We start from the raw sequence: 27,589 nt of genomic DNA, 5'->3' as shown, positions 1-27,589 counted from the left end.
GTGTACGAAAGATTGTTAAAAAAAATTGTCTAGTAAACATATCTATATTTCTTTCATTATCATCTGGTACATAATTTTTGGTGTAAAACTATACATAGGTATGTATCGAGGTATGTATACCTGAGATACAGTCATGCGCGGTAATCTTGCACTCTACGCAGTACATATAAATACTACTGCAGTGAGAAAATGTGCGCATATATTGATGACTATACCGCGTAAACTTTCTCTGAAAATTATCCAGTAGTAATTAAGTAAATAAGTAAATAAGTTTAATATCTATCGAACCATGTTATTACCTAATTAAAAGCCTATCCTATATCACTCACTATTTTTATTCCTTGTGACACTTCCTTATTTCGTGTGCCCATATCAATGTACAAGATGCATGAATAGCATCTATGCTTCACACCACGATACGTTTGACTTTCAATATTGAATTTTGGAATTCTTATTATTGTTATTTGCGTTCCGGTTTCGTTCTCAACATACTTCTCTACGACTTTTGTGCAATGCACCACGATCTTATTATAAAAACCTACAAAAGTTACATCTGTAGATTTTTGTTTCAATTCGGTTGTATAATATCACATGTGCCAAGAACCTAATCTCTGATTCATTTACAAATGGTTGATTGTTCTTGGTTTCTATTGTTTTAAATGCGAAAATTATCAAGGATGTACTTTAATTATGAGAAATCGTAGCTCAGCTTAGATTAAATTGAATTAAGAAGTAAAACCTGAAACAAAAACGACAGCTATAACTTGTAAAGCGAATGATCTCCAAGGAGAAAAAAGTTACATCAGTAATTATATTCAGATCATATAATAAGTGTGTAAATAATGTAAAGCCTAATTGTGTGTAAAACTGACTAAAATCAAATATTGAAATTATAACATTTCAATAAAGTTGACAAGTTTTTGGTCATGTCACTGATGTTCCCTTCTACTGACAAGCCCTTTACAGTAACGTAATAAAATAAGAGGGCACGGAAAGGACAGAAAAAAATCGTTTAAAAAATGTTTTCTTCTATTTGTGAATATCTTAAGAGAGGAAATATGTACATACATGACTAACAGTTATCCAAAAAAATTGCAGTCCAAGTTAGATAGACTGCAGATCATAAATTTGGAAACAGTGCACATATTTTTGTAAAGTATGCACATACTTTATCGTCTTTGCACTTACTTTGGTTAATAATCATTTAAAAGATAATATATCCTTTGCAATGACCTGATAAATGATTCCAAACTTATGCACCCTGCAATGCTGATGCGCCATACATATTAACAAACTTAACAACAATACTTAAGTTTTTTTTCAATATATGTACATATACCTATATTGAATTTTAAGACTGCACGGTCCCAAAGGAAGACCCGTGTGACATTGGCCGTCTAACGTACAATATATAAGTCTCAGCTAGCAAGAATCCGCACCCTCCATACTGTCCAGGAGCGAATTCTTCTCATCCTTTTTTGTACTCTTACTTTTAGTTGGTGTAGTTCGGAGTTTTGGTTCAAAACAAGGCTAGAAGAAAATTGAGAATACTCTTTTTAATTTAATACTGATAGAACAATACATGCAGTATACAAAACACATCAACTCCCACATAATACAGTTTATCACAAGCTCACGATAACATTACAATGGATGATAGAAAAAAACAAATAATAATGATCTGAAAATTCAAAATATAATTTGATTCTAATGAAAAGCAGTACACACAAGCTTCAGCTTTATGCTACCCCAATTAGTAATATCAATTTCAAAATATAAAAAAAATTTGACAAAATTCGGTCGATTTTTGTTAGAAATTTACTTTTCATTGCCCAACAAAAAACCTACCATCAACTTTCCTATGTATATTTAACGCTCAAAATGAACGGACTTTTCTATATGAGGTGAACAAAACTGTCCACTCAAAATTTGTTTGGCTTCAGCTTCTTGAAGTATTTGCCAATTACGAATAATTATGCAAATACAAAAACCACTGCATACAAGAACCTATCGTTTTTAATATTTCACTAAAGGGCACTGTTCGTACTCCCAGTAATTATGACGTAGTGCGGCATGATTTGTAACAACAAAAGAAGTAAAAAGCATCGTATTTCTATGTACTTGGCCAAATCATAATGAAAAGACTGCAATTAAAAAAATATTTAACTTTCTATATATGTCAAAGGATCATAAGTAATCTCATTTCATGCTAAGTCTGTATTCCACGTTAATTTAACTCGCATTTTACTGAAAAATATTATAAAATAATGTATAATTCTTTATATAACCTTATAAACGTAAAGAACTAATTAAACAAAGGTCCTCATTAACATTTCCGATACAGCAAAAAGCAAAAGATCCACTGTCAGTTTTCACTTGATGCCATCAGTAGCATCGTGGGATAAACAAATGTGACTTGCACTCTTTTAGTTGAACGCATTCTAATGTTTTGTTTTTTGGAGCTCTCATGTTAAATTTGCTGATACGCCTTTATAATAACAGGTTTGGCAGGAGTCTAAAAACAGCTGTTATGCTTTTTTATCACTAATCCTCGATATAATATTCAACATTTATTGTTAATTTTTAGAACTTTCTCATTTCCTTCTGGCAACCCATTGTGGACACGAAATTGATATCTCAAAAGCTATAAGACACATCAAGATTTTTACATGTTAGCCCAAAGTTGATCACTACTTTTAACATACTCTTAAAATCGACATAAATTTTTTTTGTTCACCAGAGGAAGAAGACGAAAACATGCCCCATATAAAGGTCGCACACTTGTGAAATAAATGATTATAAATCAATTAAGCAAATGCCAGCATTCAAATAATAATCTTCAGCGAGAGAGTTATTGTTTTCGTTTCATCGATTTTTTTTTCACAAAGGTGAAGAGATTTTTCAAAGAAAAACCTGATTCTTTTGTGCCATCGTCATAATACCATAAATTTCAAATGTCAAAAAATACGAAATTCGTTTCTAATTCATGCATCATTTATGCTTCTAAAATTTTACTCGAAAACCAAATTTTCACTATAGCAGAGTTCTGAGTAAGACGGGGAAAAAGGAACAAATGTCAATTCAATATATAATACTTTAAATCCTAAGTTGATTGATACCGAGATTCATTTACCCCTCAATACATTTTTCTCAGAAACTGGTATTAACACCTTACTGCACAGAAAGCCATATTTGACTGTTTGGCTGAACTTTCTAATTTTATTTCAGTAGTTAATACATTTTTTCTCAAAACCAACTTTGAATACTAATTGTACATTTCTTCGTCTAACGGAATGTATTTTTTTGCTGTCTATGGTAAGTGCAAACTGTCAAACTATTTGAGTAAATGTTGAATTTTTATTCCATCTCCTTCATAATTTATGCACTAAGGGGTTGGTGAAAATTTCAGTTTTTGATAAAGCTTAACTGACTGAAACTGGAGCTGTTTCGTTTCGATATCACCACTATTGACGGAATAATTTAAGGGCGGTTATCCGTGGGCAGATTTTCGTGTCCAGTACTCGGCCGGTAAGTGGGTTTGGGCGGGTCTGGACAACCTATGTGAAGTTGGCCCGCTAGCTTCGAATTTTTTGAAAAATTTGGCGCCAAAATGTTGCACCCGACCTGCTCTTAACTGCTCTCTATTTTTTATTATTTGCTCCCACACGTTTTTCGAAAAAATCGTTAAAAACGAAAATGGATTTTTGGGATCGGCCAGGTATTTCGCGGATTTTCGAAAATCGTAAAATTTCCGAAAAATATGTCCACGAAATAATTGCTTCTTACTTGCTGTTAATTGCTCCTTAACTTTTATTATTTGTTCCTACACTGTTGTCGAAAAAACCCCAAAAAAACGTTTCGGATACTTGAGGCCCATGAAATAGCGCCAAATTCAAACAAATGTTCGAAGCAAACCGATGATTAATTGAATGAATAACGATAAGCTCTGAATTGCTCCATAATTGTTCCCAATTAACTCATTATTTTTTTATATTGTTTCTACATAGTTTTCAAATAAATGAGGAAAAATCAAAAAGAGAGTTTTCGCGAGGTGAAGTATTAAATTCGATTTGATATGTCGCTTAGACTAATGAAGATATGGAAAATCTGATAATTGTTACTGATAGCTTCGGAATCACTGTTGATTAATCCGCACAAATCTCGTAATTGGCTCCATCACAGTTTACGAGAAAATTCAGAAAACCCAGAACATCCGATTTGTAGGTTACGTCGACATGTAGCGAATTCGAAATTGTATCCGAAACAAAAAAATGTTAAATCGGTCCAAGTGACAATTGCATCTGATTGCTCCTGGATTTCTTTACAATTTTCTGGGTATGATGAAGCAAATGTCAGAATTGGTAGACAGTTGTCAAGAAATCGACGAGCAATTAGAAGCCATAAGATCTTGTCTCGACTTACCATTGTTCCATGAGGTACACGTGTTCAAATTGCCGCTACTTGACACTGCACCGCGCAACGAGTTTGTGTAGTTTTTCCAGTTTTTTTCAAAAATTATTAGAGAGCAAATGACAAACGTGGTAGATAAGTGAAAAAAAAAAATCGAGGAGCAATTGGAGCGATTTTCACTTGGACCGAATCTGCCCTTTTTTTGTTTCGGATACAATTTCGGATTCGCCGCTGGTCGACATAATCTAAAAATCATATTCCCTGATGTTTACCAGTTTTCTCTACAATTTTTCGGGAGGTAATAACTGAATTGAAAGAGTGCTCATAAAATCGAAGAGCAATTACGAGTATATTGAAGTTGGGCGAAATTATAATTTTTTCAAAACCGACACGAGTCTGAATCTGCGGCTTCTCGAACCTCCGCTGCGCAACGAGACGGTGTCGTTTTTCCCAATTTTCGCGTAAACTATGAGGGAGAAAATTACGAGATTTGTAGAGCGATTAACAGCGATTCAGGAACAGCTAGTAGCATTTATCAGATTTTCCATATCTTCATTAGTCTAAGCGACGTATTTAATCTGATTCGACCAGACTTCGCCAAGCGAAAACCGCCTGTTTGGTTTTTCCTGATTTATTTGAAAACAATGTGGAAGCAATCTACAAAAATAATAGAACAATGGAGAGCGATTAAGGAGCAATTTGGAGCTCTTCCTATTTCGCTGAAAGAACTATCGGTTTGTTTCAAACATTTGTTTGAATTTGACGCCATTTCCTAGGCATCAAGTATCCAAAACATTTTTTTGGATTTTCTCAAAAACCGGGTAAGAGGAAATAATAAAAGTTAGGAAACAATTAAGGAGCAATTATTTGGTACACGGATTCTTCAGAAATTCCACGATTTTCGAAAATCTGCCAAACACCTGGCCGCTCCCGGCAAGGCATTTTTGTTTTTTTCTATATTTTCGAAAACCGTGTGGGAGCAAATAATAAAAAACAGAGAGGAATTAAGAGCAATTCAGAAGCAATTTTTTAGCGTAAATTTTTCTAAAAAAATTCGGAGGTCACATGCCAAATTCACATATGTGCCTGTACTTGGTGGAACGAATACCAGGTGTTACAATACGGGGGTCCAAATTGGACTTGGTTTGCGCATCCCACGTGATTAAGCCTTTGGCCTGACATATACATAGATACTGACTGCTATGTTGGATATATACATAGGTATACTGTTAGTAATACAGTAAACTGAAACGTCGCGCGCGTAAACAACGCAATAAGAAAGGATCATTCATATATGATCTCTACGAAATGATATCCTGCCATATATATTCAGTTGCATTTTTAATATACAGCACAATTAAGTGCAGATATTCAAGAAATGATGTTACCATATTTAAAAACTGCGGCTCCATTCTCACTTAACGGCTCAACCGCTCATTGGCCGGATCGGTAATATGCAGAATGGCACACCTGGTATTATTTCCACTATGGTCCTGGCGCCACATGAAACCGTATTAGCGATCGGATAGCTTCTTTATCGGTAGGAACCATTTAACAGTACGTTTAACACTCAATCCCATAAGACACACAAAACCAAACAAAAACATTAGGATAACCGTCTTTAACAGTCTTCAATCAACGTCCACAACGACAGATTATTTACGAATCGTAAATTCGTCCCAGCAATGAGTAATCTTATTTACTATGCGGGACAGTTAATTTCGTCACAATTGATTAACCCTTTCAGTCATAGAAGCCACTATGTGGCACCCTTTGTTTTTTCTTTTTTGTCTTTTTTTTATATTCCATGCAAATTCCTGAATTTTCCGCGAAAAAAAAAACTGAGCGCGTGACTGAAAGAGTTAAAAATAACAAATTTTTCAAGGTATCAAAAATTAACAAAGTACAGATACATCACATCGGTTGTTCTAGTTTCAAATGCCGTATTTCCGTTTGAACCGACTCCACCATGGGTCTCAAGCAGGAATACTTACTGTTTCACATATGTTCATGTTGCAGCAGTTCTCTATAGAAATTTCGTAACTGTCGGTTGGTCCTTGGGGTCTAGATGTAAGCTGAGTTATCCCACGCTTGCCACCAACAAAACGTTTCCTGATTCTGGGCCGACGTCTGAGTTTGTGGATGTGGTAACTCAGCACACCAACGACTATTATCAGTGTTCCAATAACAGCTACAAGACTCCACATAATTATGGCGGATGATATAGGTTGTTCGGCAGAAAAGGAGAATTCTGAGAACGTCTCATTCCATTCGCCACACCTAAAAGCATGAGGGTATTCAAATATATTTTACCGGAATTAACAAACGTAACGTGATTAGAATAACGAATAATAAAACAAACAACTGACATAACTTTCTAGTACTAAATAATTTTTAATATTTAAAAAAATAAGTAAATAATAAAACCTTTCAATCCACAATTGCAAATTATTTCAGATTTTATTTCCAAACATTTTAAATGCTTACCTGCATAATGTGATGTTAATACTAGCCAATGTATTTTCTGTTTCCATACAATATCGAGAGCAAAGTTCATCTAATTCTGTAGTATATTCGCAACGAGGTCCTCGAGAATGTTCACATTTGCACAACGGCATTGCATTCGATACTGAGCAAGAACCATTGTTGAGGCAATAACCATCGCAAATATATCGCTCACATCGTTCCCCAGCATACGAACTCGGGCACTGACATTGAGGCAAGCCTTTATTGTCAAGTGTACAGTTTCCATGGATGCAATAATTATTGCATGGGGATAGTGTATCGCAATAAGCTCCAATGAATCTATAAAAGTTTCCGTAATCTAATATTACAACTATTTATTTATGTTCAGTGGTGACAAAGAGTGAATAAATCAGTTACTTGACTCTCTTTGCTCAGTATCATGACGATGAAGTTAGTGTAACGTCGACGTAACGAAACATCAGGGGAAATACTATGGAAAAATCATTATTGTGCAATTTTATAATGTCATTCAAGGAGTTGACTTTGCAAAATATGAGTATATTCTGTTTTTCATGATTTAGTAAATTTCCGGCATGCCTCAAGGTGCGAAGTAACAATTTTCCCTAAACATGCATCGTTGCAGTGTCGTTACTAACTTCATCCTCATTCACTATCAATGTAGTTACTGTAGTTAGTAATAAACTTTCAATGAAATAATATTTTACCCTTCGTTACAGCGACAAGATGAAGTTGATTCATCATAATAGCTGTTGTTTCGGCAGTTCAAGTGTAACTGGGTTGTTTCTGGAGTGTTAGTCGTTGCGTTATTATGGAACTCGACAGGAGGCGTTGTCAGCATGAGATTTTTTGTTAGTTTATCTTGTCTTCCTGATATAGCTTTACAATCAATATTTCCAGTATTCTCCCGAGTTATAACACTCTCGGCAAGAAAGAGATGCAATTTTTTGTAAGACACAACTTCGACTGGTTTATCTTGGGTGTTACGGTTCTTTCTTATCTTCCAGATTGCGTCTGATGTCCAATCCGTCCAATACACTGAGTCCTTGTCCACCGCGATATAAGCTGGTTTTTGAGAACTACCCTCCCACAATATTTCCCTTTCATTTCCATCCAAATCACTGCGCTCAATTTTATAGTCAATACCTTCTGAGTCGTCAGTCCAATACAATTTTCCACCTTCATGATCAACCGCTAAGCCGTAAACTTGATACAATTCAGTATCAACAATTACTCTCCTATCAGAACCATCCAGTTTTGATCGTTCTATGCTGTGTTTAGAGAAGTCATTGTTAGCCCAATAAATGTACCTGAAAACACAATTATAGTTTTAAACAAAGCGAGTTCAAAAATATAGGTATTCATAATTTCAATGTGTAATGGGGTGACCCATTTTGAGCGACTATTTTTTCTTCAGTCTTGTATGAAAATTTGTTCGTTTTTTACAAGAGAGGAACCCTCCCTAAATTTTAAATCAATTAAAAATTTTTTAGGTGTAGTTCAAGAATTTTGCAACGTTCAAAAATGACGAGAAATTGATTTTTTTTTTTTTTATTTACAATTTTTTTTCTCGTGTGGACAATTGCTTCGACATGGAGAAAAATTAAATAATGAAAATTTGGGCTCAAAATATGCGTTGCGGATTTCTTCCATGTTAGTACGACCCCTGAAAACCTCAAAAAAAAATATTTCCAAATTTTTTCCATAACTCCACTTTACCCTATGTATTTTTAAACCCATCTGAAAAATACCCGGAATGATTTTTATGAAACAATAAAAAGAAATATAGTGAATTTTAAATAAAACATTTTGCACGCAAGATTCAGAGTAAAGGAATGTTTTTTTTATGCTTTGTTATTCGATTTCCTATTTTTCAAATTGATTTTTCTATCTTGACTCCTGATCCAAATCTATTATAGTATATACCGCATCGTGGATTTGATTTCTAATTGTTCAAATTGTTTCTCTTGTCTAAAACACTAACGATTTCTTTACAATCTTTTTCCAACACATTGGATTTATAATTTTTTGTTTCTTTTTAGACCAAAACTCTCAACTCAAAAAGTGCTTGGAAAAAAAATGTATAGGGTAAAGTCGGGAGATTGAATAAGCTTGACAATTTCTTTGGAAGATTTTTGGAGATCGTAGTAACATATGAAAAATCCTTAACGCAATTAATAAATGTTATAGTCAAATGTTTACTGAATTGCCGTGGAATCGGATTATAGCCCTTGAAGCTGAAATAACGTTCGACTCACCGCGCATTTATATGAAAACTAGATGTCGGAATCATAATTAAACTTATTTATAATATTATAAGAAGAGTTTCATTGTATACAATATGACGCGTAGTGTTTGAGTTCACATAATCTCCAACTGTGATTGGAATAGCGCGCTTAACGTTCAATAATTACCGCCAGTGTTTTATAATCAGATAATAAATTTAAAAGAAGACGATCTTATATATTATATATGATACATGATTTTTCATCTAATATATCTGATGATTAGTGCATCTGTAATTTATTCTATGATTTCTTATATATTCTATCGAATTTACAATATAAAGCATGTAAAAAATCACACGCTACATTGTTCCATAAAATTTTATGATTTATCACATGAACATTTTCAGTAGGGTACAGGTGTGGGGTAATGGGGGTGATTTTCAGGGATTCAAAGAAATCCTCGTTATACACCAACAAATCAACAATTTTTATGAAGCTTCGTTTGGTTATACGTATATTATCGTAGGGTAGACCTTCTATACGGCTCTGAGTGACCGGACTATTACATTTATACATAAATTTCTACCCGACCTACTTCAACGAATTTACTTCACTTGAAAAAAAAAAAAAAGAAAAAAAAAAGGTCACGAACGTAAGAACGATATTAATTAGGAAATATTAATACAACAGACTGGCAACACAAATTCAGTTTACTGTTTGCTAATATTGATTGTTTCCTACTAGCTACCCCAAGTTATTTGTAGGTCCATCGAATCAAAATCGCGGTTTGCGGTGATGATCAATAGATATTTGAAAAAAATGCGTTTTCTTCATTTATTCTTATAATTACTGAAAGATATATGTGTAGAAGAAACGAACTAAAGTTAGAAATGGTAGAACGTCTCATTACGACAACGATCACTTCGGGGATTTTTTTACTCTACCTGTTACAGATATCCAGCGCTATACCGTGAGGATTGTGGTCTGTGAAATTGTGCAACCGAATCGGCGTAGGTTTAGGATTTTCTTTTGAAGGTACTTTCATTTTCATTAATGCTTTGAGTGATTGATCGGTCCAATAGAGCATTTTCTGAAGAGGGTCGAATACTATCGCCACTACTTCTGAAATCGAGGTTTCCTCAGCTGGAAAGAAAATAAACGTATTGACGTTACTTTTTAATCATAAAAGTCAATTTCCCAAAGAAACACTACTATTATTATGTCCCCGGCAAGATCTTGAAGCTTATCGAGGCAAGCAGTGTTTACGCATTCCTGTGAAAATGTCGACTTTTATTTCGATTCGAATGAACGCCGATGGCTTTCTACAGGAAAATTGTGTCGAAACGGAAGTCACACGCTCCTATGAACAGGCAACCCACCTGTCATCTAATAGTTAAGGTCATGCAGTACGTCTACCTTTACCAACGGAGCAAACTTGCCCTTTTTCTTCCTATATTAAATCAACAAAATATGAACCAAGGAACGGTCGGCCGTGCGCCCAGCTGATACTAAAAGCATCTTTTATTTACGAAATTATTATAATTCCTTGTTCTCGTCTAGCGACCTCAATATTGCATGAAAATAACCTCATAATAACTCATTTTACCCCTTATTCTTCCCGGAATAGCGGGAAATGTCGGCATAGTAACACGTATCAAAAGCTCACACATTTTTTTGACGAATTTTGGGATATAAGTAACTTTCTTGAATTCTCCTACGAAGGAGCGACGCATCGTCGAAATTTGAACCCTCTCCGTTCGTTCGTTTATTTAATCTAGAAAGAAAAAGAGTGAGTTTGCTCGGTCGGTAAAGGTAGTAGTACTACATAACCTTGAAGTCGAACACCGACCCGCCTGCGAGCAGGCAATCCTAATGACAGCGCATTAGATTCTTGTGGAACACCTACCAGTCGAGAAGTGTTACATTCCTACACGTTCAATCCTGCACAAAATTGTACTATTTGTTAATTCGAGCTACATGTGATCGAACTACACATAATTAAAATCATAGAGGAAAATCCCCATACACGGTTTAGTCCTACGCAGCAGGTTTGACAGCCGTGATAAAGACAGCGTAGTTCCTATCTTATGTGTGTGTGTAGTTTCGGATAGCAAGGGAATACAATAATTCATAGAAACTGTAGCAATGGTATGATAAAAGTCAAATTTATTCTCATAAAAAGTGGAAAAATAAGAATCTGCTTGACTGAACTCGACACAACATGTAACTGAAAATGAGTTATTCAGATTTGCACGCCATAGGAATGAACGGTGTAATTTAAGTATACCAGTTATTGACATGTTTAGACCCAATTATTGCACTTTTTATTTTCCAAAATCATAAATTGATGGTACAAATTATTAATTTCTTGATGACTAAGACCAATTGTTAGAGGGTTAGGCAATACAAATTTATTTTTTAGCAATTTTAGAACTAAGGACCGAACAGATACAACCAAAAAAGGTCAATAATTGGGACAGGTTCAATAACTTGGACACTCACCTCAGGACAGGACTGTGTATGACGATCCTTTGTGATTCGAATGATGGGTGCCTCGAACACGCGTAATTTGAAATACGTATAGGACAATTTTGTGTAGGATTGACCGTGTAGGAATGAGGCATCCTCTACCGTTTAACCCATTACTCACTTATGGGTTGTCATTTGAGTTGGTAACTCGCAGGTAGGTGTATCGTTTCCACTACGGACTTATTGACATGCCGGGCCTGTGTCAAGCACGGTAGATGGTATCTGACAATTCTTACTTTTTCTGAGTAATGGAATCTTTTCAAACTTTAGGCAATCATAAGGCCTATGATTTAACTAGGACCATGATAAAGCCTGCGCATACAGAAAAGACAAAGAAAAAACTTTGCCTAAATGGTGTTCACGATAATTCATGTAAGAAAAGTGGTCTTTACAAGTTTTTTTTATGGCAAAGTAAAAAAAAGACATACCTTACGTTGGAGGGTGGCTTCACCCCCTTGAAGTGTTTAATAGCAAATTTAAAAAAACACGTGTCACTTAATTTTTAGTGTACTAAAACATATTACAAAAGAATTCAAATCGGACAGATCCACCTGAGATACCTTCCTTGTCAGTAGATAGAAGCTGACTGCACCTAACTCAAAAAAGTACAGGGAGTCCAGGTCAAATGTCTACAGAGTGGAGAAATTTTGCTATTCGAGCTAACAATAAAATGGACAAGCCTTTTAAACTCACAAATCGTCTTTATTATTAAAAATGCATTGAACAAACTTCGGATATAAGTTTTTATAAAGTTGTAAACCTACTATATTGTAGAAGCGTTAAAACTCAAATTTCAACATTAAAATGGTTTCAAGAATTTCGATGAATTTTCGCATTTCTGGCTCTATTTTTTGATGTTTTCATTCGCCTTACCTTACTGGACTTTCTATTAAAGATCTCAGTATTTCATTTTAAAATCCGATAAGTATTTTTACAAATTGATCGACTCTTCAATTTTTAATCTAGTTGCCAATCGTGTATTGAACTTTTCAATTTCAGACTGTATGAGTTTTGAAAATATCAGATATCAAATGTGATAAACATTGCGATGCCAAGATTCAGAGAATTGAATAATTTCTTTATAGTAAGGTCCACATCAATTTATAACCTGCTATAGAAATGATAAACGTGACGTGCCAAAAAGTCGTAATTGAAAATGCAAGAAAAGAAGCAGTCATCATATCCCCATTATTTTTTGCATCAATCTGAAATAATGGCGGGCTATAAAAACCTGTGTTGATTATTTCCCAAGTCAATTTATACTTGCAGATTTTGTAGTAATGGATTCTTGAAGTTATTTCAACTTTCAAACACTTCATCAGACTTCGAAGATAAAAGTTTGGGAGATTTTTCGATGTATATCATAATAGTAAATCTGTTTCACACATGGATTATACATACATGATCATTTCAAATTATTATTTTTAATCCTACTTACGTTTTAGTACAGACGATGGTACGGGAGATTTGTCGCCCAGCTTATGACTGTACATGAAAACACCTGTATTTTTGGAATCACTCATGTACACTGTTTGAGTGTCGTAATCATAGGCAAGGCCTTTCAGCGTCGCATCCTTGTCAACTGTCAAATTGAAAGTCAGCGTTCCATTTCGTGAATAAAAATCAATTCGATTACGAATTGCTACAGCGAAATCTGAAACACATAATGAATTAAAGGTTGATACAGATGATTTTAGACATTTGAAAATAGACGAGCTCTCCGTAAGTCCTCCTCTGATCGTGAGGCCGATTTTCAAAAATACATTTAGTCAGTATTTTAGTATGGTTATATCAAAAATCGTCACCTTGAAAGCTATTATGCCTATATGTGTTGATCTGGCAATAAGTATTGTTCTTGTATTTTTCTCTCTTTGTGTATTTTATTCACAAAAATGTGTAGATGCTTGTAAATTCACTTGTTACAACATTTTGCTTTACAACAAACCAACTTTCAGCATTGGAAAATTGACGGTGAAGGAGACAGGAGAAAATATCGCCAGAAATAATTCATTGCCAGTTACATTTCAATTTTACGTGATGAATTTTCAGATTTTCATTATTACGAAAATATAATCACAGTGTTTTCTATGAGTTGGTTTCTCATTCATTAATCGGTTAAATTTTGCATTTACGTTTAAATTTTACATTTAAATGTAAAGGTAATTTAATTAGACCGATGCGCAAAGTGAAATTCTATCTGTTGTGCAAAAAATACGTATTTTTTGTTAAGAATTTCTATAAAATATGGCCAAGTGAGAGTAAAGAATGATTGAACTTTCCCGCCTCATTGTAGATGAAATAAAAGGTTCAATTCTATTTTATCAAAGTGATCAATTCTATGATCGAAACCAATTCAGTTTCTAGACATACTCAAATTTGAAACAAAATCTATTTACCTGAATTATTAATAATTTGTACTCCATTCTTTGGAATTTCGAGTTCATCGATTTATTTAAATTTACTAGATACACTCTTTAGGAGCCGAGACAACGCAAAACAAGAGTCTTACAAGTCTAAATCTATCGCCAATGAAACCCTAAACAAATATCTAAAGTTGAATATCCTCGTTTAACATTCTATTAATAGAAATATTCCATTTTTGATTTACTAAAGATGTTGATATTGTCCATGATACCAAAGGAATTATATGGCTGTGATAATAAAAAATTTCGACCAAGATCCTCCGCTGACGATATAATGTGTATATAGTAATCCGTAACGATATTTTTTTTGGATATATAACTTTCTACGAAGTAACTTTCTACATTTTTGTTGCCACATGTAAAAGTGAAAATTTTCCAAAAGATGAACATATTTCATTTGGCGCAATTCGATGAATATTTTTTCTTTCGAAATGCTGTGCAACTATAAATTCTTTATTGCAACTAACTGACCGATGGTTAGAACGAAGCTAAAACTAGCAGCCAAACGCATTGAATTTCTTTGAAAGTGGCCAACGCAGTACAGTTTTACATCTATAATGCTGAAAAAGTATTAGCTTTTCACGAAATTCGACAAGATTTCGAGTACTGAGCTTTGCAGCCTTATTTTTGAAAAATAATGGCATGTTCAGCTGTTAACTCTGCCAACAACGTTAAGCTTAAGGTCACGTAGTACTCCTACCATTACCGATCGAGCAACCACGGAACGCTCGGCCGTGCGCCCAGCTGATTGTGAGAGCATCTTTTATTTACGAAATTATTGTAATTCCTAGTTCTCGTCTAACGACCTCGAGCACTGTCGAAATTTGAACCCTTTACGTTCGTTTGATTATTTAATATAGCAAGAAAAAGGGTGAGTTTGCTTGGTCGGTAAAGATAGGAGTACTTGACCTTAACATGGTTAGATGCGAGCGAAATTACATCGAATGATTTCATCGTAAAATCATACAGAACGTCAAATTTACAAGTAGGAAGTATGTGTCTCATATATATGGTAGCAGTAAGAATTTACTTAAGAACGCCAGGTTCGATTCCGGGCTCCATCGTTAATTTTTCGAAATCACCAATTTTTCGAATGTACATTCTTTCAACAATATTCTTCTCGTAAAAAAATGATTTGCACATCCGCATATCATTCATTAGAGGGCTTTGCTTGTCTTACGTGGCTTCTCATCGGAAACAAGGATTCAAAAGGGTAAACACAACATCTACACATTATAGTCCTCCATATACACAGTGCTTGGAGAGAAGAAACTTCTTATTCACACATAAACCGGGCACAGGAAAACAAATTCGAACTCACTGGTGATGAGAGAAATTAACGACAACAGAGTCAGAGCGGCTAGGTGGTCTAGTGGAGCAAGGCTCCGGTCAAGCATCTCTAGACGCCAGGTTCGATTCCTGGCTCCGTCGTTAATTTTTCGAATTTACATTCTTTCAGTAAGAATTTACATTTGCAACAGCTAGTTATGATAACAAGCCAGTATGTCGTCAATACGTTTTTTCGTGCTTATACCTCTGGATCATAATATTACATGACAACGACAAAATTAGTAATAGGTAACAACATGTTCACGAATAAGCGAGATTTTAAAAAACTGTAAACATCAATATCGGATAATAAAGTGAAGTTTGTAAAAAGGCTAAATTCAAACTGCTGCAAATGAAAAAATATTCGAAGAATAGTTACAGAGAAAGAGCATCGGACAATCTGAGGAGGGGGGGGGGGGGGGGGGGGGGGGGCTCAGCCTACAAATATACTGATAAGAAGTAATGGCCGTCGAAGCTTTCAAATTTATTTCGTAATGCTGTCAGATCAACCAAATAACGTACACTATAGCTCTCTCTCACAATAAAAGAAAAGTTCAAGTATAGTCGATTTTTAAACTTGGAGAGAAAATGAGATATTAAAAATCTAGAACTCCTGATTGTATAAAATGGTACCTATACTGAATGTACAGACCAAATTGCAACAAAAAATATTGAAAATTGTGGAATTTATTCACTTTGAAACGAGCTTCGAAAGAATCAAATTTATCAAAAATAAATGGGAATAAAGTAAATATTTTAAACTGTATAACTTCAGCAGCTTTCGATATTTTTGGAGTAATTTATTGTGCAGATTCAATATACCACTCTGACAATCAAGTAGCCCAGATTTTTGATACCACATTTTCCCTCAAAGTTAAAAAATTGAGGAGACTCAAGTTTTTTTTTTTTTTTTTTTAGGGGAGCTATAGTATATGTTATTTGGTTGATCTAACAGTATTTAAAAAGAAATTGACAAGCTTCGTTGGCCATTAGTTCTTACAGATACGTTTGAGGGTTAAGACGCCCTTAAATTAGAAAAGTCACGTAAAACGTTAAGGAAATGAATAAAAATTATATGTAATATTATATGTCGTATATGTAACCTTCAATTCTATTCGTTTTCCAGATAAAAACTGTTCTATATACATAGTAATTAATATCCTAAAAGTAATTGGAAGTAACTATTATTATATAATATGGGATCAATCGGATCTGACTTTGAGTGAAGATTTGGAAAAAAAATAATGCATAATTATAAACATACAAAATAAAAGAAATGTGGTCAAAATTATTTGTTGGTCATCCCTTTCGAATCGTAATCTACAAAATTCAGTTGCACTAAAAAAACACACTAAATTTTAGGAAGAAAATAAAAATGGATTTCCGTTCTGCGGAATCTGCAGAGAATATACGGTATTTTCGTCAAAACTGAACTTTAGCAGAGATAATTTCCCATAGAAGATTTAATCTTTCTTTTAATTTGAACGCTTTTACATCAAAACGCTTTTTTTATTTCTTCTCACAAGTTACATTTAAGTGTGAAAATCGTTGAATAATGTCGAAATTGCTTACACACATAGAAATAAGAACATTTTTCTTCTCAAAGATCGACAGAGTCAAATGCGTAATATTTTACAGATCAACACTATTTCTTATCACGCAGGCTAAGATGCGAGAATAGCAGACATATCGATTTCTCAATATTGGATTACTGATTGAGAATTCGTGGAATACCCAACGTATATCATGGATAAACGGGATCATGCTCTTTCCGTCTCGGAAATTGAGAGAAAAATTCCATATGTCTTGATTGAAGCTATTGATTTGAATATGATAAAACAATGCTATGGCTGTGATTAATCCATTTGCTCCTTATTACATCTACGTAGTCGAAAAAAAGTACCTCGTATCAAAAAGAAGAATGTTCTAGAATATTTTAAACATAAAAAACGCTTCGTCAGTCAACAGTACAAAGTCGATGCACTGTAGAAATTTAAGTCAATTATATATTCATAAAAGTATTAATTTAATAAATGACTCACACAGGTGCAAATGTTTTAAAAATGTTTACATGCGTGTAAAAATGTTTTAGGCACGTTTCAGAAAATGTAACTGAAATATGTATTCAACGTTTTAGAGACAATATTTCGTTCAACTCTTTTATACAGGGATTTTTCTGTCCAACTAATTTTTCTGCCACTCGCAATCTTTGACTTTGAAAATTTTATAGCGGATTACTAATTAGCGACCCAAAAAACCGTAAGATATGAAATGTTACGGTCAAAAAGCATATTTTTGATTTTTCGCCCACCATATCGGATCCCCCATCTAGAATTTTGAAACTTGGATATCAGATTCATAGTAAGCGGCCCCAAAAATCCCTATAAAAATTTCAAAGCCAGAGCGATATTTGTCATTTTGTGGGCTACCACATTAGATCCGCCATTTTGAATTTCGAAATTTCGAGTTCAAATTCCTCATCAGCAGCCTCGAAAAGCTTCCGTGTACCGAGTTTTATCCAAGTCAAGTAACTTTGGATTTTAGTCCATCATTTTGAATTTTAAAAAACGCTTCTCGAATTCGTTTTCAGCAGCCCTCAAAACATAAAAATATACACCAAAATATCGGTATGTTTACCCCGAATTTCACTAGGACTGATTTTTTTCGGAAAAATAGCATTTATATAACACGAGCATTTTTACACATTTTTCCATGCGTGTTTTCCGTGCACAAAGTACCCGTTTCTATGACGGTGGAGTGAGCTGCGAATGCGCATGCACAGAGTACTGAAACGACCACTATTCACTCCTTGGACTTTAAAGCGGTTCAGTACTGCGTGCATGCGCTGTCGCGAACAACTCTGACGTTACCAGACCCTAACCTCAATTTTGTGCGTCGTGAAAAAAACGCGTAACATACTATTATTATATAAAAAATCGTGTGCAACAAGGAGGCAACGGTCTTTTCTCCTGGTGTATTTGCAATATTCGCCTTGAGCTCACCCACGACTCGTATTGCAAAGTTACGCTCAGCACGAAAAGACCGAGTTTGCCTCTTTGTTACACAGTACGTTATTTTCATGTTATTTTTGATGCTTCATTTGTTCACAAGAATAAGACGTGTATGATAAGCGGTTTTCGGGAGTCACACATTGTTAGGTTCGTCTCTGAGTATCATATGAAAACTTATGCAAAAATATCCTACAAGTGAGATTTTAGAGTTAAACTGTGTCAGACATATTTTACTCTGAAATCTCACAAGATGTTTAAGCCCGTCTGTTATTGGAAGGCGCGAACTCTTTGATATCCGACAATCAACCGAATCGAGCATCAGGAATTACCGCCCAACATTTAATCAACTGCAACGTAACGCTTTGCTGTGAAAGTTGGGGCCGTTGGGACCAACGGGGGAGAAACGAGGACCCCGTGTTTTTCGCATTTATTAATTCGCCAGTGGCTATGGCTCGTTTTCATCCCACAGAGCTTAAGGTGTAAGACAACTCTGGAATTTTCAAAATATCGATCATGTGTAGAATATTTACCTAAAATTTGAAGTATCACGAATAATACGAGGCAAGAAAGGAACAACGTATGTATATATTCCAGGAATCACTGATTGAAAGTATCTTCGATACATTACCCAAAATTTAGTGTACCTACAACTTTGAAACAAATTCATTAATTTTTTAACTAACCATTTTTAAGCACAATGTAGACTTTATTGTTTACAATCATTTTTTTAAATTCTAGATTGAAGCAGGAAGAGAAGAGAAAGCAGGAGGCTAGCAGTCGCAGTAGAAACACCAGCATTCGTACGGGGGACAAGGGAAACTGACGAAAACATTGTCTGGGTGTAGCCGGACTCGAGCTCAAATCACCGAACACCAATTCGGCGCCTGAACGGGGTGACCCGTCTTACACTTTTACAAGTTGCCGTTCAGAATCTCATTGACAGGCCCGGGGCTCGAACCGGAGTCCTCCCGCTCCGTAGTTCCAAATGCTAGCACTTGGACTAGCACTACAAGCGCAGCTAACGATAAATATTTTAAAAATCGCCAATCGGGTACTTGTCAGAATAACAGACGTTCATGAATTATCTTGTTGTTAGGATTTTACCAAACGGGCAACTTCAGTGTGGTTTGGCACACAATAAATAATCTCGAGATTCGTGAATATCGTCTTGGAATATGTGCATACAGGGAGTCTGGTGAAAGGGCAAAGCCATGCGCCGTTGCCAACACCAAGACCAACACATGCACAAGTTTTACGTGAGCCGAACACAGCGAACAAATGCTACACTGCGAAAAAAAGTTATCGAACCAAACAACTAATTGTTTTTTACTTCCAGATTATTTGGTTCAAACAATTTCTCACTCAGGACAACCACTTTTTAATTGAAACTAATAAACATATTGATGCATTGATTTGAATGTTATATGCTTTCGAGTTTAATGTACTTCAAACAAGTACATATTTATTTCCTAGGATTAAATTAGAAATTTCGGAACGACAACTTCGCTTGAATCAACAAACCTTATTTAATTCGTAAAAGAATAGTACTTTAACCGCTGAACACATCGGTTCGCTGAAATATTAACACTCAAATATTAAAGGAATCATTGAATTACGTAAATACATTTTTTATCCAAAAACCGAGTTGTGATTTTAGTTATTTCTGTACAAAGCCATATCTTCTTTGATCGGAAGAATATCCCATCGGTCCTTCTAAACATTTCAGTGAAGAGAAAATTTGTTTTACATGAAGCATGCAGCGCTTGGATAAAAATATCAAACCACAAGAGTAACTCAGTGAGTTATGTCGCTCAATCTCTACTTAATTCATTTAAATTATTTTTTATTGATCCTAAAAACGAATTTTTTTAAGTTAAAAACTACATAAATTGTCGTTTTAAATAAATGTACTCTCAGGACTATACAAACGCATGGATTATTATGATAAATTGATATTTATCAAATCCAATAACGTTTTTTTCTCAGTGAAAAAAAGTGTTTACAAACTCTATACATTATAGATTTATTCCCCCACTCCCCAATCCGGCTGCGCTTTCGGCGCGCAGGAAAAGGGTGAGCTTGCTCGGTCGGTAAACGTAGGAGTACTGCAATACTTTAAATAAACCTATTCTACTAAATACAATTAGCTTCATCAGTGTTTGCATATGAAAAAAATCTGAATAGTGCGCTATCACCATTCATAAGAATAACCGGTTAATGTGCATTTTCAATTCCAGCCCGATCAACTGACATCATCATCAACGATGTTCTGCCTGCTTCTATCACACGCGTTCGAGGAACTTAGCGAAGCTAGCGTTACCAACTACTACTCGCAAATTGTCTGAATTACAATTTGCCCCTTGATCTGGTAGAGAATATTATATGTCTTTAGATAGTATATGGTTACTCATAGAACTTAGAAACATGGAGTGGCTAATTCCTTTGATATTTTACATCGTAGATTGCGCTGTAAAAGATAAGACAACATATCGAGCAAAATATACAGGGCACTTTCTCAACAAGGACGCAACAGTACAAGAGGGGAAGCGATTTTCGAGGAATCAGAGCCCCCCCCCCCCCCCCCAGTACCTTTGCGCAAGCGTCACATCACGAAAAAGTCGAAAACTCTCTCATTGTCAGTAAGGCCGACCTCTCATACACGCGCGGATACATTGTTTACACCGGTTAGACTCCCATTTCATTTTATTTTAGCCTGGGAAAATGCTTGTGTGTCAATATTTCATTAACACATCCGTTTCGTTTTTGTATACGTAATTATTCATGTAAACGGTTTACATGAAAGATTGTGTGTTTAAATGGGAATAAGTTTGTTTATATGGTAATAGAAATGACAGAACCATTGCATTTGCTGCACGTCCTTATTGAGAGAGAGTTGTACTTCATAGATAAATTTGGGCCGGGAAGTAGTGGATAGCAACCGAGTACGAAGCATAGACTTACAGAGAAGTCTTATGGTACGAAGGCGAGGAAGCGGCCCTATTGAGAGACTGCACTGTATACGGTTTTCTTCTCCTGGAACCGTACTTATACGAAAAACATATTCAATAATTCATTTGAATAGGTTTCACGGTTGTACGTCACTTTGTTTCTAAATTTCAATTTAATATTTGTTTTCAACGTTCTTCCGTAATGGAAGTTTCACTTCCATTTGAGGTTTTTGTATTTCACTGTAAGTTTTTCCCCTTCTTCAAGTTCTTTTTGTTATGTTCGTATGATTATAATCTGAAATAATTTTTTTCGTAGTAAATTATAGTTATTTCTGAAGAGGGCCCCCCTCAGGGCCGAAACGTCAAATAATTGATTTGACTATATTTGACCTATGACACCGAAAATTTTCCACACATTAATGAGATAAGGTCGGGATAGAGTGACACATTGATATTTTCGAAAAAATGTATCTTATTATAGAGCTGAACTCTGTATGTGACTCCAATTCTTTCTACTTTTATCAGTATTCGATGATGCAGTACTTTATGCTAAACCACAAATTCTTCATTCATTTCCCAAAACACCAAAGTAAGTGTCTACAAAAATGTTTCATTCCTGTACAAAAATAATGATAAACTAATCAAATCTATCTTATTGTTCAGCTGATTATAACATTTGCTAAGAAGAAAAATTGATCATCAACTGATGCAATTGATACACTTGTAATGGATTTCAACAGAGATTTGGAAGATAAGATATAAAAGTAATACACCAAATTTTCAGTTGGCCGTACTTGGTGGGCCAGTAATTAATTGTAGATATTTATGCATAAAAACAGAATAAGAGAAAAACGTGTTTAAATTCATGTTATATAGTGTTTTTTAGAAATGCCCGCGAAGTACGACCAACTAAACATTTGGAGTTTGACTCTTTTCAACCTTTCCAAAATCTCTCATAAAATCCTTTACATGTGCAATATGAATAGCATCAATTAATTAGAAATTTTCCATCCAAGCAAATATTATAATCGGCTTGACAATAATCTGGATTTCAATAGTTTTTGTAGATACCTGCTTTTTTATTTTTGGTAACGAATAAACATCTTTTGGTATATTGTAAAATATTGGGACGAAGGTATTTGAATCATATGATGGCCTCATTGTTAGTCCTGAAAATTCGGGGTTCAGATGAAAATCATATACATATTTTTATCAAGATAATCAAAGGTATTACACTTGAAGAAAAAACTTGTTTTCTCCGCAAAGTAATATATTAACGAATAGAAAGTTTTCGTCTCTGGAGCACCTGATGTAAGAATGTATGTAGATGAATGTTTACATGTTGGAATCTTACGCTTCTGATGGGAAGCACGCAAGACGGTCAAAGCCGTCTAATCAACGATATGCGGATGTGCAGTATCATTAGTTACGAGAAAATTCATTGTTGGATTTCTATTCACACATACAAAGCACAAGAAAACAAATTTGAACTTACTGGTGATGAGAGGAATTAACGACAACAGAGTCAGGGCGGCTAGGTGATCTAGTGGAGTAAAGCTCCGGTCAAGCATCTCTAGATACCAGATTCGATTCCTGGCTCCGTCGTTAATTTTCCAAAATCACCAGTTTTTCAAAGTAATATATTAACATTCGAAAGCTCTTTGAATAACTTCTCGAATATTTTTTTTTGTGAAAGTATACGATTGCAGTAGAAGAAAATGGTATGCTTACTGTTGACAATATTTCTTCTTTTCACCGTTAGGCATCTTAATGCTTTGAGTCGTAGTGGTAAGTATCCTTACCACCTATTTTATATCCATTTTTGTATATTTAAGAACTTTTCAAAATATTTTTTTGCTATTTCTGATAGTATACTAATAGGTTTTCAAAATCCAGGAATAATTGTTGCAATATAATCGAAATTATTATTGTTAGCAACAAATTGATTGACAAAAAAAAAAAATGAAAATTGAAGAAATAATTAATTTTTGATAAACTTACCCCTCCACGAATATACATGTTTCACATAAGTTATATGTTTTTAGAGTCGCAGATTAAGAATCTGATATCAGATTGCAAAAATTCAAGATAGCGGATCCAATATGGCGGATGAAAATTTCAAATTTGATCGAATCCGGTCAATGCCTACTCTGTGCAGTGGTTTGCGGGGTCGCTGATTGAATTCTTGAATACTTTATCTTGAATTTTTTAAATCTGATTTCAGATCCGTAATCAGCGACCTCGAGAACCCCTGCACAGAGTTTTTTAATCGAATTCGATCAAATTAAAATTTTTGTTCACCATATTGGATCCGCCAGCTTGAATTTTTTTAAGGTAATTTCAGATTTGTAATCAGCGACCCCGAAAAAACCAGTGCATAGAATTTTTCGATGGGATTTGATTTAATTTGAAATATTCGTCCACCATATTGGATCCACCATCTTGAATTTTTTAATTCGGATTTCAGATTCGTAATCAGCCACGCCAATAACCATCGAATACAATCTTGTTATAAAAATTGTCTCAGCACAATAACGAGTGATTCAAAGGGTTGAGTTTATAAGGTTGAAATTGTTTTGAAATTTATGACCGGAATTGGGATTGAAATGAAAGTCTGAAAATAATCATAGGTGCTGATTTGAATGGATACCAAAATGTGAAGAAAAGTTAACGCAATCAGAAATGGTCAAGATCAATCGTATGTAGAGTTGGCATGGAATGTCCCATATATATGTAAGCTTAATGTGGTTATTCAATACCCTGATACACATAGGGTATACTCCCTTACTGGGTTTCATATAGATAAATAGACGTTCTACTGGGTTTCGAACTTCCTGATTGGCCGAAGAATGATTCGGATTGTGGTGCATTATCTCTCCAGTTGCGCTGGATTGTCGGTAAGCTCGGTTTCACTGAAAGAAAATTTTCAGTAACGGCAGCTCATTTCGGAATACATTTCAGATGCGAGAATACAAACTGAAGTTACGTGAGCACTCGCGAGCGATCTATCCTTATAACTTGGGCCAACATACGCAAGCGCATACTATTCAAACGAACCAGGCTAAAGTTTGTAACGTTGATGATGCATCTTCGAAAAAAGTCGTTATTTTGCAACTTTAGGATTACTTGAAATTTAGTAAACTGTTGATACAGCATAAACAAACTCAGATATTGTAAATTCACTTATTCAGGTGTTATAAAGGTGCAAAATAGTAATTTTTGTTTCAACGTTTCGATACCTTAACGTTATTAACTTCAGCCTCGTTTAAACCATGTCTTCGCATAGGATTCAAAAGCGTCATTTTTAAACTTGGTTCACTGTAGTAGGTATCATTCATGAACAACTGAATAAGTATGTATAAGTCTTTTGTCAATTCTTACCATCGAGTTAGTGGAATTTATTTTTTGTAATAGCGCAGTCAGCCTATATATTGTAATGCATATCATATAACAGCGTGTATAATGCAAGGTGTTTAACCTATGATGCGTAAGATTTTATTAGAGGATCCAACTTCGTTTCTTAAGCAAAATTCAGCCAGTTGCTTATCAGTTATTAACTCTCAGAATGAAAAAACTACCTTTTTTGACCTTTATCGATAATTAGATCGTATTTAGTATTATCCGTGAATATAAGGCAAGTTCACACATTTTTTTTCCTCATAAATAATTCGTCCATCAAAATATCTACACACGTGATTAACCCAATTAGCAGAAAAAGCTCACTGTACAGGCCATTTTCGTTTCCTCCGCAAAGACCACAGTATAATCAGATTTCACTGGCGGTTTTTAGAGTTATCAAGGTGGCAATTCCAAGGAAAAAATAAAATGACCTGTACAATCCACGATGTATATATTACATATGTAGTCATTCGGTCACAGGTATATGTATAATACATAATTCATATTGCATTCATTTTAAGCAGATATTAGTATTGTTATTATTATAGGCATTTGTGTTGTATTAGTGTGTTATATGTTCCGGCACTTTTGCAAAAGAAAAAAGGATTGCCAATATTTAGAAGGGATTTTTTGCAGTTTATATAATGACTATGTGATATTTATTAAGTTTTTACAACTAACGATAATTTCATCTTTCCCTCGTAGTTTATGGTGTTACACATCTAAATAAGAGGCACATACATTCATATCGATCAAAACTTGAAAAATTTCCTACCACTCGGACCGCACAAAATGTAAATTACGCATTGAAGTGAACTTGATCATGTATGTATAATGTGTATATATATATATATATATATATATATATATATATATATATATATATATATATATATATATATATATATATGTCGATGGTAAACGCTAGTGAATTATTCAGCGATTTTATTTTTCTTTACAATGTCAATTTCCGTTCCATCAATTCTAAATTGCGCGCAGGTTGAAGAATCGGCTAATAGTGAAAATAAATTCCTTCAGCATTAATTCTTATCGTTCTGATTTAATTCTTTCCGTGTATTCTGTGGTTAGTGTTGCACGTAATACATAACAAGATAGGTAATAATCTACAAGGCTGAAGTTAGTAACGTTAATGTATCGAAAAGATGAAACAAAAAATTATTATTTCGCACGTTTGGAATAACTGAAGAAGTTGAAATTACAAAATCTGAGTTTGATGATGCTGTATTAACGCTTTGCTAAATTTCAGGTTATTCGTTGCGAAACAACGACTTTGTCTAAAGATGCATCATTACAATAACGTTAAAAACTTCAGCCCGATAAAAATCTGCCATAATAAACACGAATGAATGAAGAAATGGTGAGCTTTTGCGTTTTAGGAAATAACAACGATACAATATTATGTGTACAAATTTCGCGTACACACATACAGATTACACGTACTATTTACGAAATCGGATTCTATTCGGCTCATTTATCAAGTCTGTTTATACACCGATTATCACGGGTTAAGATATTACGAAGTAAATCCATAATCTACACAAAGGTTACGTCGTTGGGACTCATTTCTTATATTACGTAATGAAACAGTTAAACATAAAAAGGAGAGAAAAAGAATGTCCCACTCGGCCGGCTAATAATTATCTATGAACGAACGTATTGCAATATTGATTGGAAATACAGATTACGTGACGACATGTGTTTTTTTTTATCGCACGATAACGAATGCCGCCGCTTGAGCACAGGTATATTGGTATATGAGGTTGAAACTTTCAAATTTCGAGTCACGTCCGAGTTCGGTGCACTAATTCGCACCAATCCTTTGGCATTGCATCTATAAATAATTTTAACCGTCGAACAGTCGAATACCGGGTAACTACGTAATGACAACCGTTAGAATTTCTATCACGATAGACTAACCAGTGTTTTTTTAATCATTTTCACACATTATTTGAAGCTAAACCATATACTACGTGTACGTGACCGCCGGGACGGTACGAATGGCCACTTTCGGCTTACGCCTGTGTGAGATGCAAGGTGCGTATTCGTATTTCGGCAAATTGACTGAGTGTGTGAAACGACCATTCACTTACCCCAGGATTGAGCATCCATAGAAACAACCAAAAATCCGGACACTAAGGCTAGTGTCAGAAGAAACGTGTCACGAGATACCATACTATTTCATATATCGATTAGTTTAAAATGAAAACAATGATACCGACTTGAATGAAATTAAATTAAAAAAACACACGAAACAGTTATGCGGTAATCACGAATAACGATGTAGACACGCGCACTCGACAGGTAACACAGAGCACGCGGCGTGACTTCGCCCGAACAGAGTGCAAAATCGCTCTGTATTCCGGGCGGACTTTTCAAGCATGTGTAGATCCTTCTGCTACACAATAGTAACGGATCATTTACTGGCCGGAGCAGACCAATTCGGCAGTCAACAGCGCCACGGCTCTCGCGGTCTGAGGCTGATTTTGAGTAGAACTTTGGGTTAGGTCGGCCTGCGCGGCGATAGTATCCGCGTAGATACGCAGAGGCGCTGTTGCTTGCAAAAGAACGTAACAATCGGCGACAATAAAACAGCTTTATACCTCTGCGCATACATGCGGACATCCTGTGTAGAATGAGGTTGTATGGTGTACAGGGTCATCCAAATGTCGTTCGAGGTCCTGCTCTTGTTTTACGGAAGCAGCGAGACTCTTTCGAGACCTCGAGTAGGCGCCGATATGTGCGTTTCATCCTCGGCTATAATACTTGTAGGAAATACTTATGTCAGAGCTAATGACAACACGTGCACA

General features: G+C 34.9%; 1 protein-coding gene and 1 long non-coding RNA gene across 2 annotated transcripts; one reads left to right on the top strand and one right to left on the bottom strand.

Annotated features, from left to right (window-relative positions):
• Nucleotides 1-25: 25 nt before the first annotated feature.
• On the bottom strand, nucleotides 26-27,304 carry cue (Protein cueball). The gene is made up of 7 exons (XM_046610657.2): nucleotides 26,873-27,304; nucleotides 13,090-13,305; nucleotides 10,067-10,265; nucleotides 7,602-8,204; nucleotides 6,898-7,215; nucleotides 6,405-6,690; nucleotides 26-1,530 (listed from the first exon to the last, which is right to left on the bottom strand). Exons 1-7 carry the CDS (start codon nucleotides 26,952-26,954, stop codon nucleotides 1,423-1,425), a joined length of 1,812 nt encoding a protein of 603 aa, XP_046466613.1. The 5' UTR covers nucleotides 26,955-27,304; the 3' UTR covers nucleotides 26-1,422.
• On the top strand, nucleotides 18,237-20,011 carry LOC124211522 (uncharacterized). The gene is made up of 3 exons (XR_006881469.2): nucleotides 18,237-18,561; nucleotides 18,692-18,991; nucleotides 19,153-20,011. It is a non-coding gene; the product is annotated as an uncharacterized lncRNA (long non-coding RNA).
• Nucleotides 27,305-27,589: the final 285 nt, after the last annotated feature.

This window comes from Neodiprion pinetum, chromosome 2 (assembly GCF_021155775.2).
Source record: "Neodiprion pinetum isolate iyNeoPine1 chromosome 2, iyNeoPine1.2, whole genome shotgun sequence".
NCBI lineage: Eukaryota > Metazoa > Arthropoda > Insecta > Hymenoptera > Diprionidae > Neodiprion > Neodiprion pinetum.
This window is presented reverse-complemented; position numbering and strand designations above follow the sequence as displayed.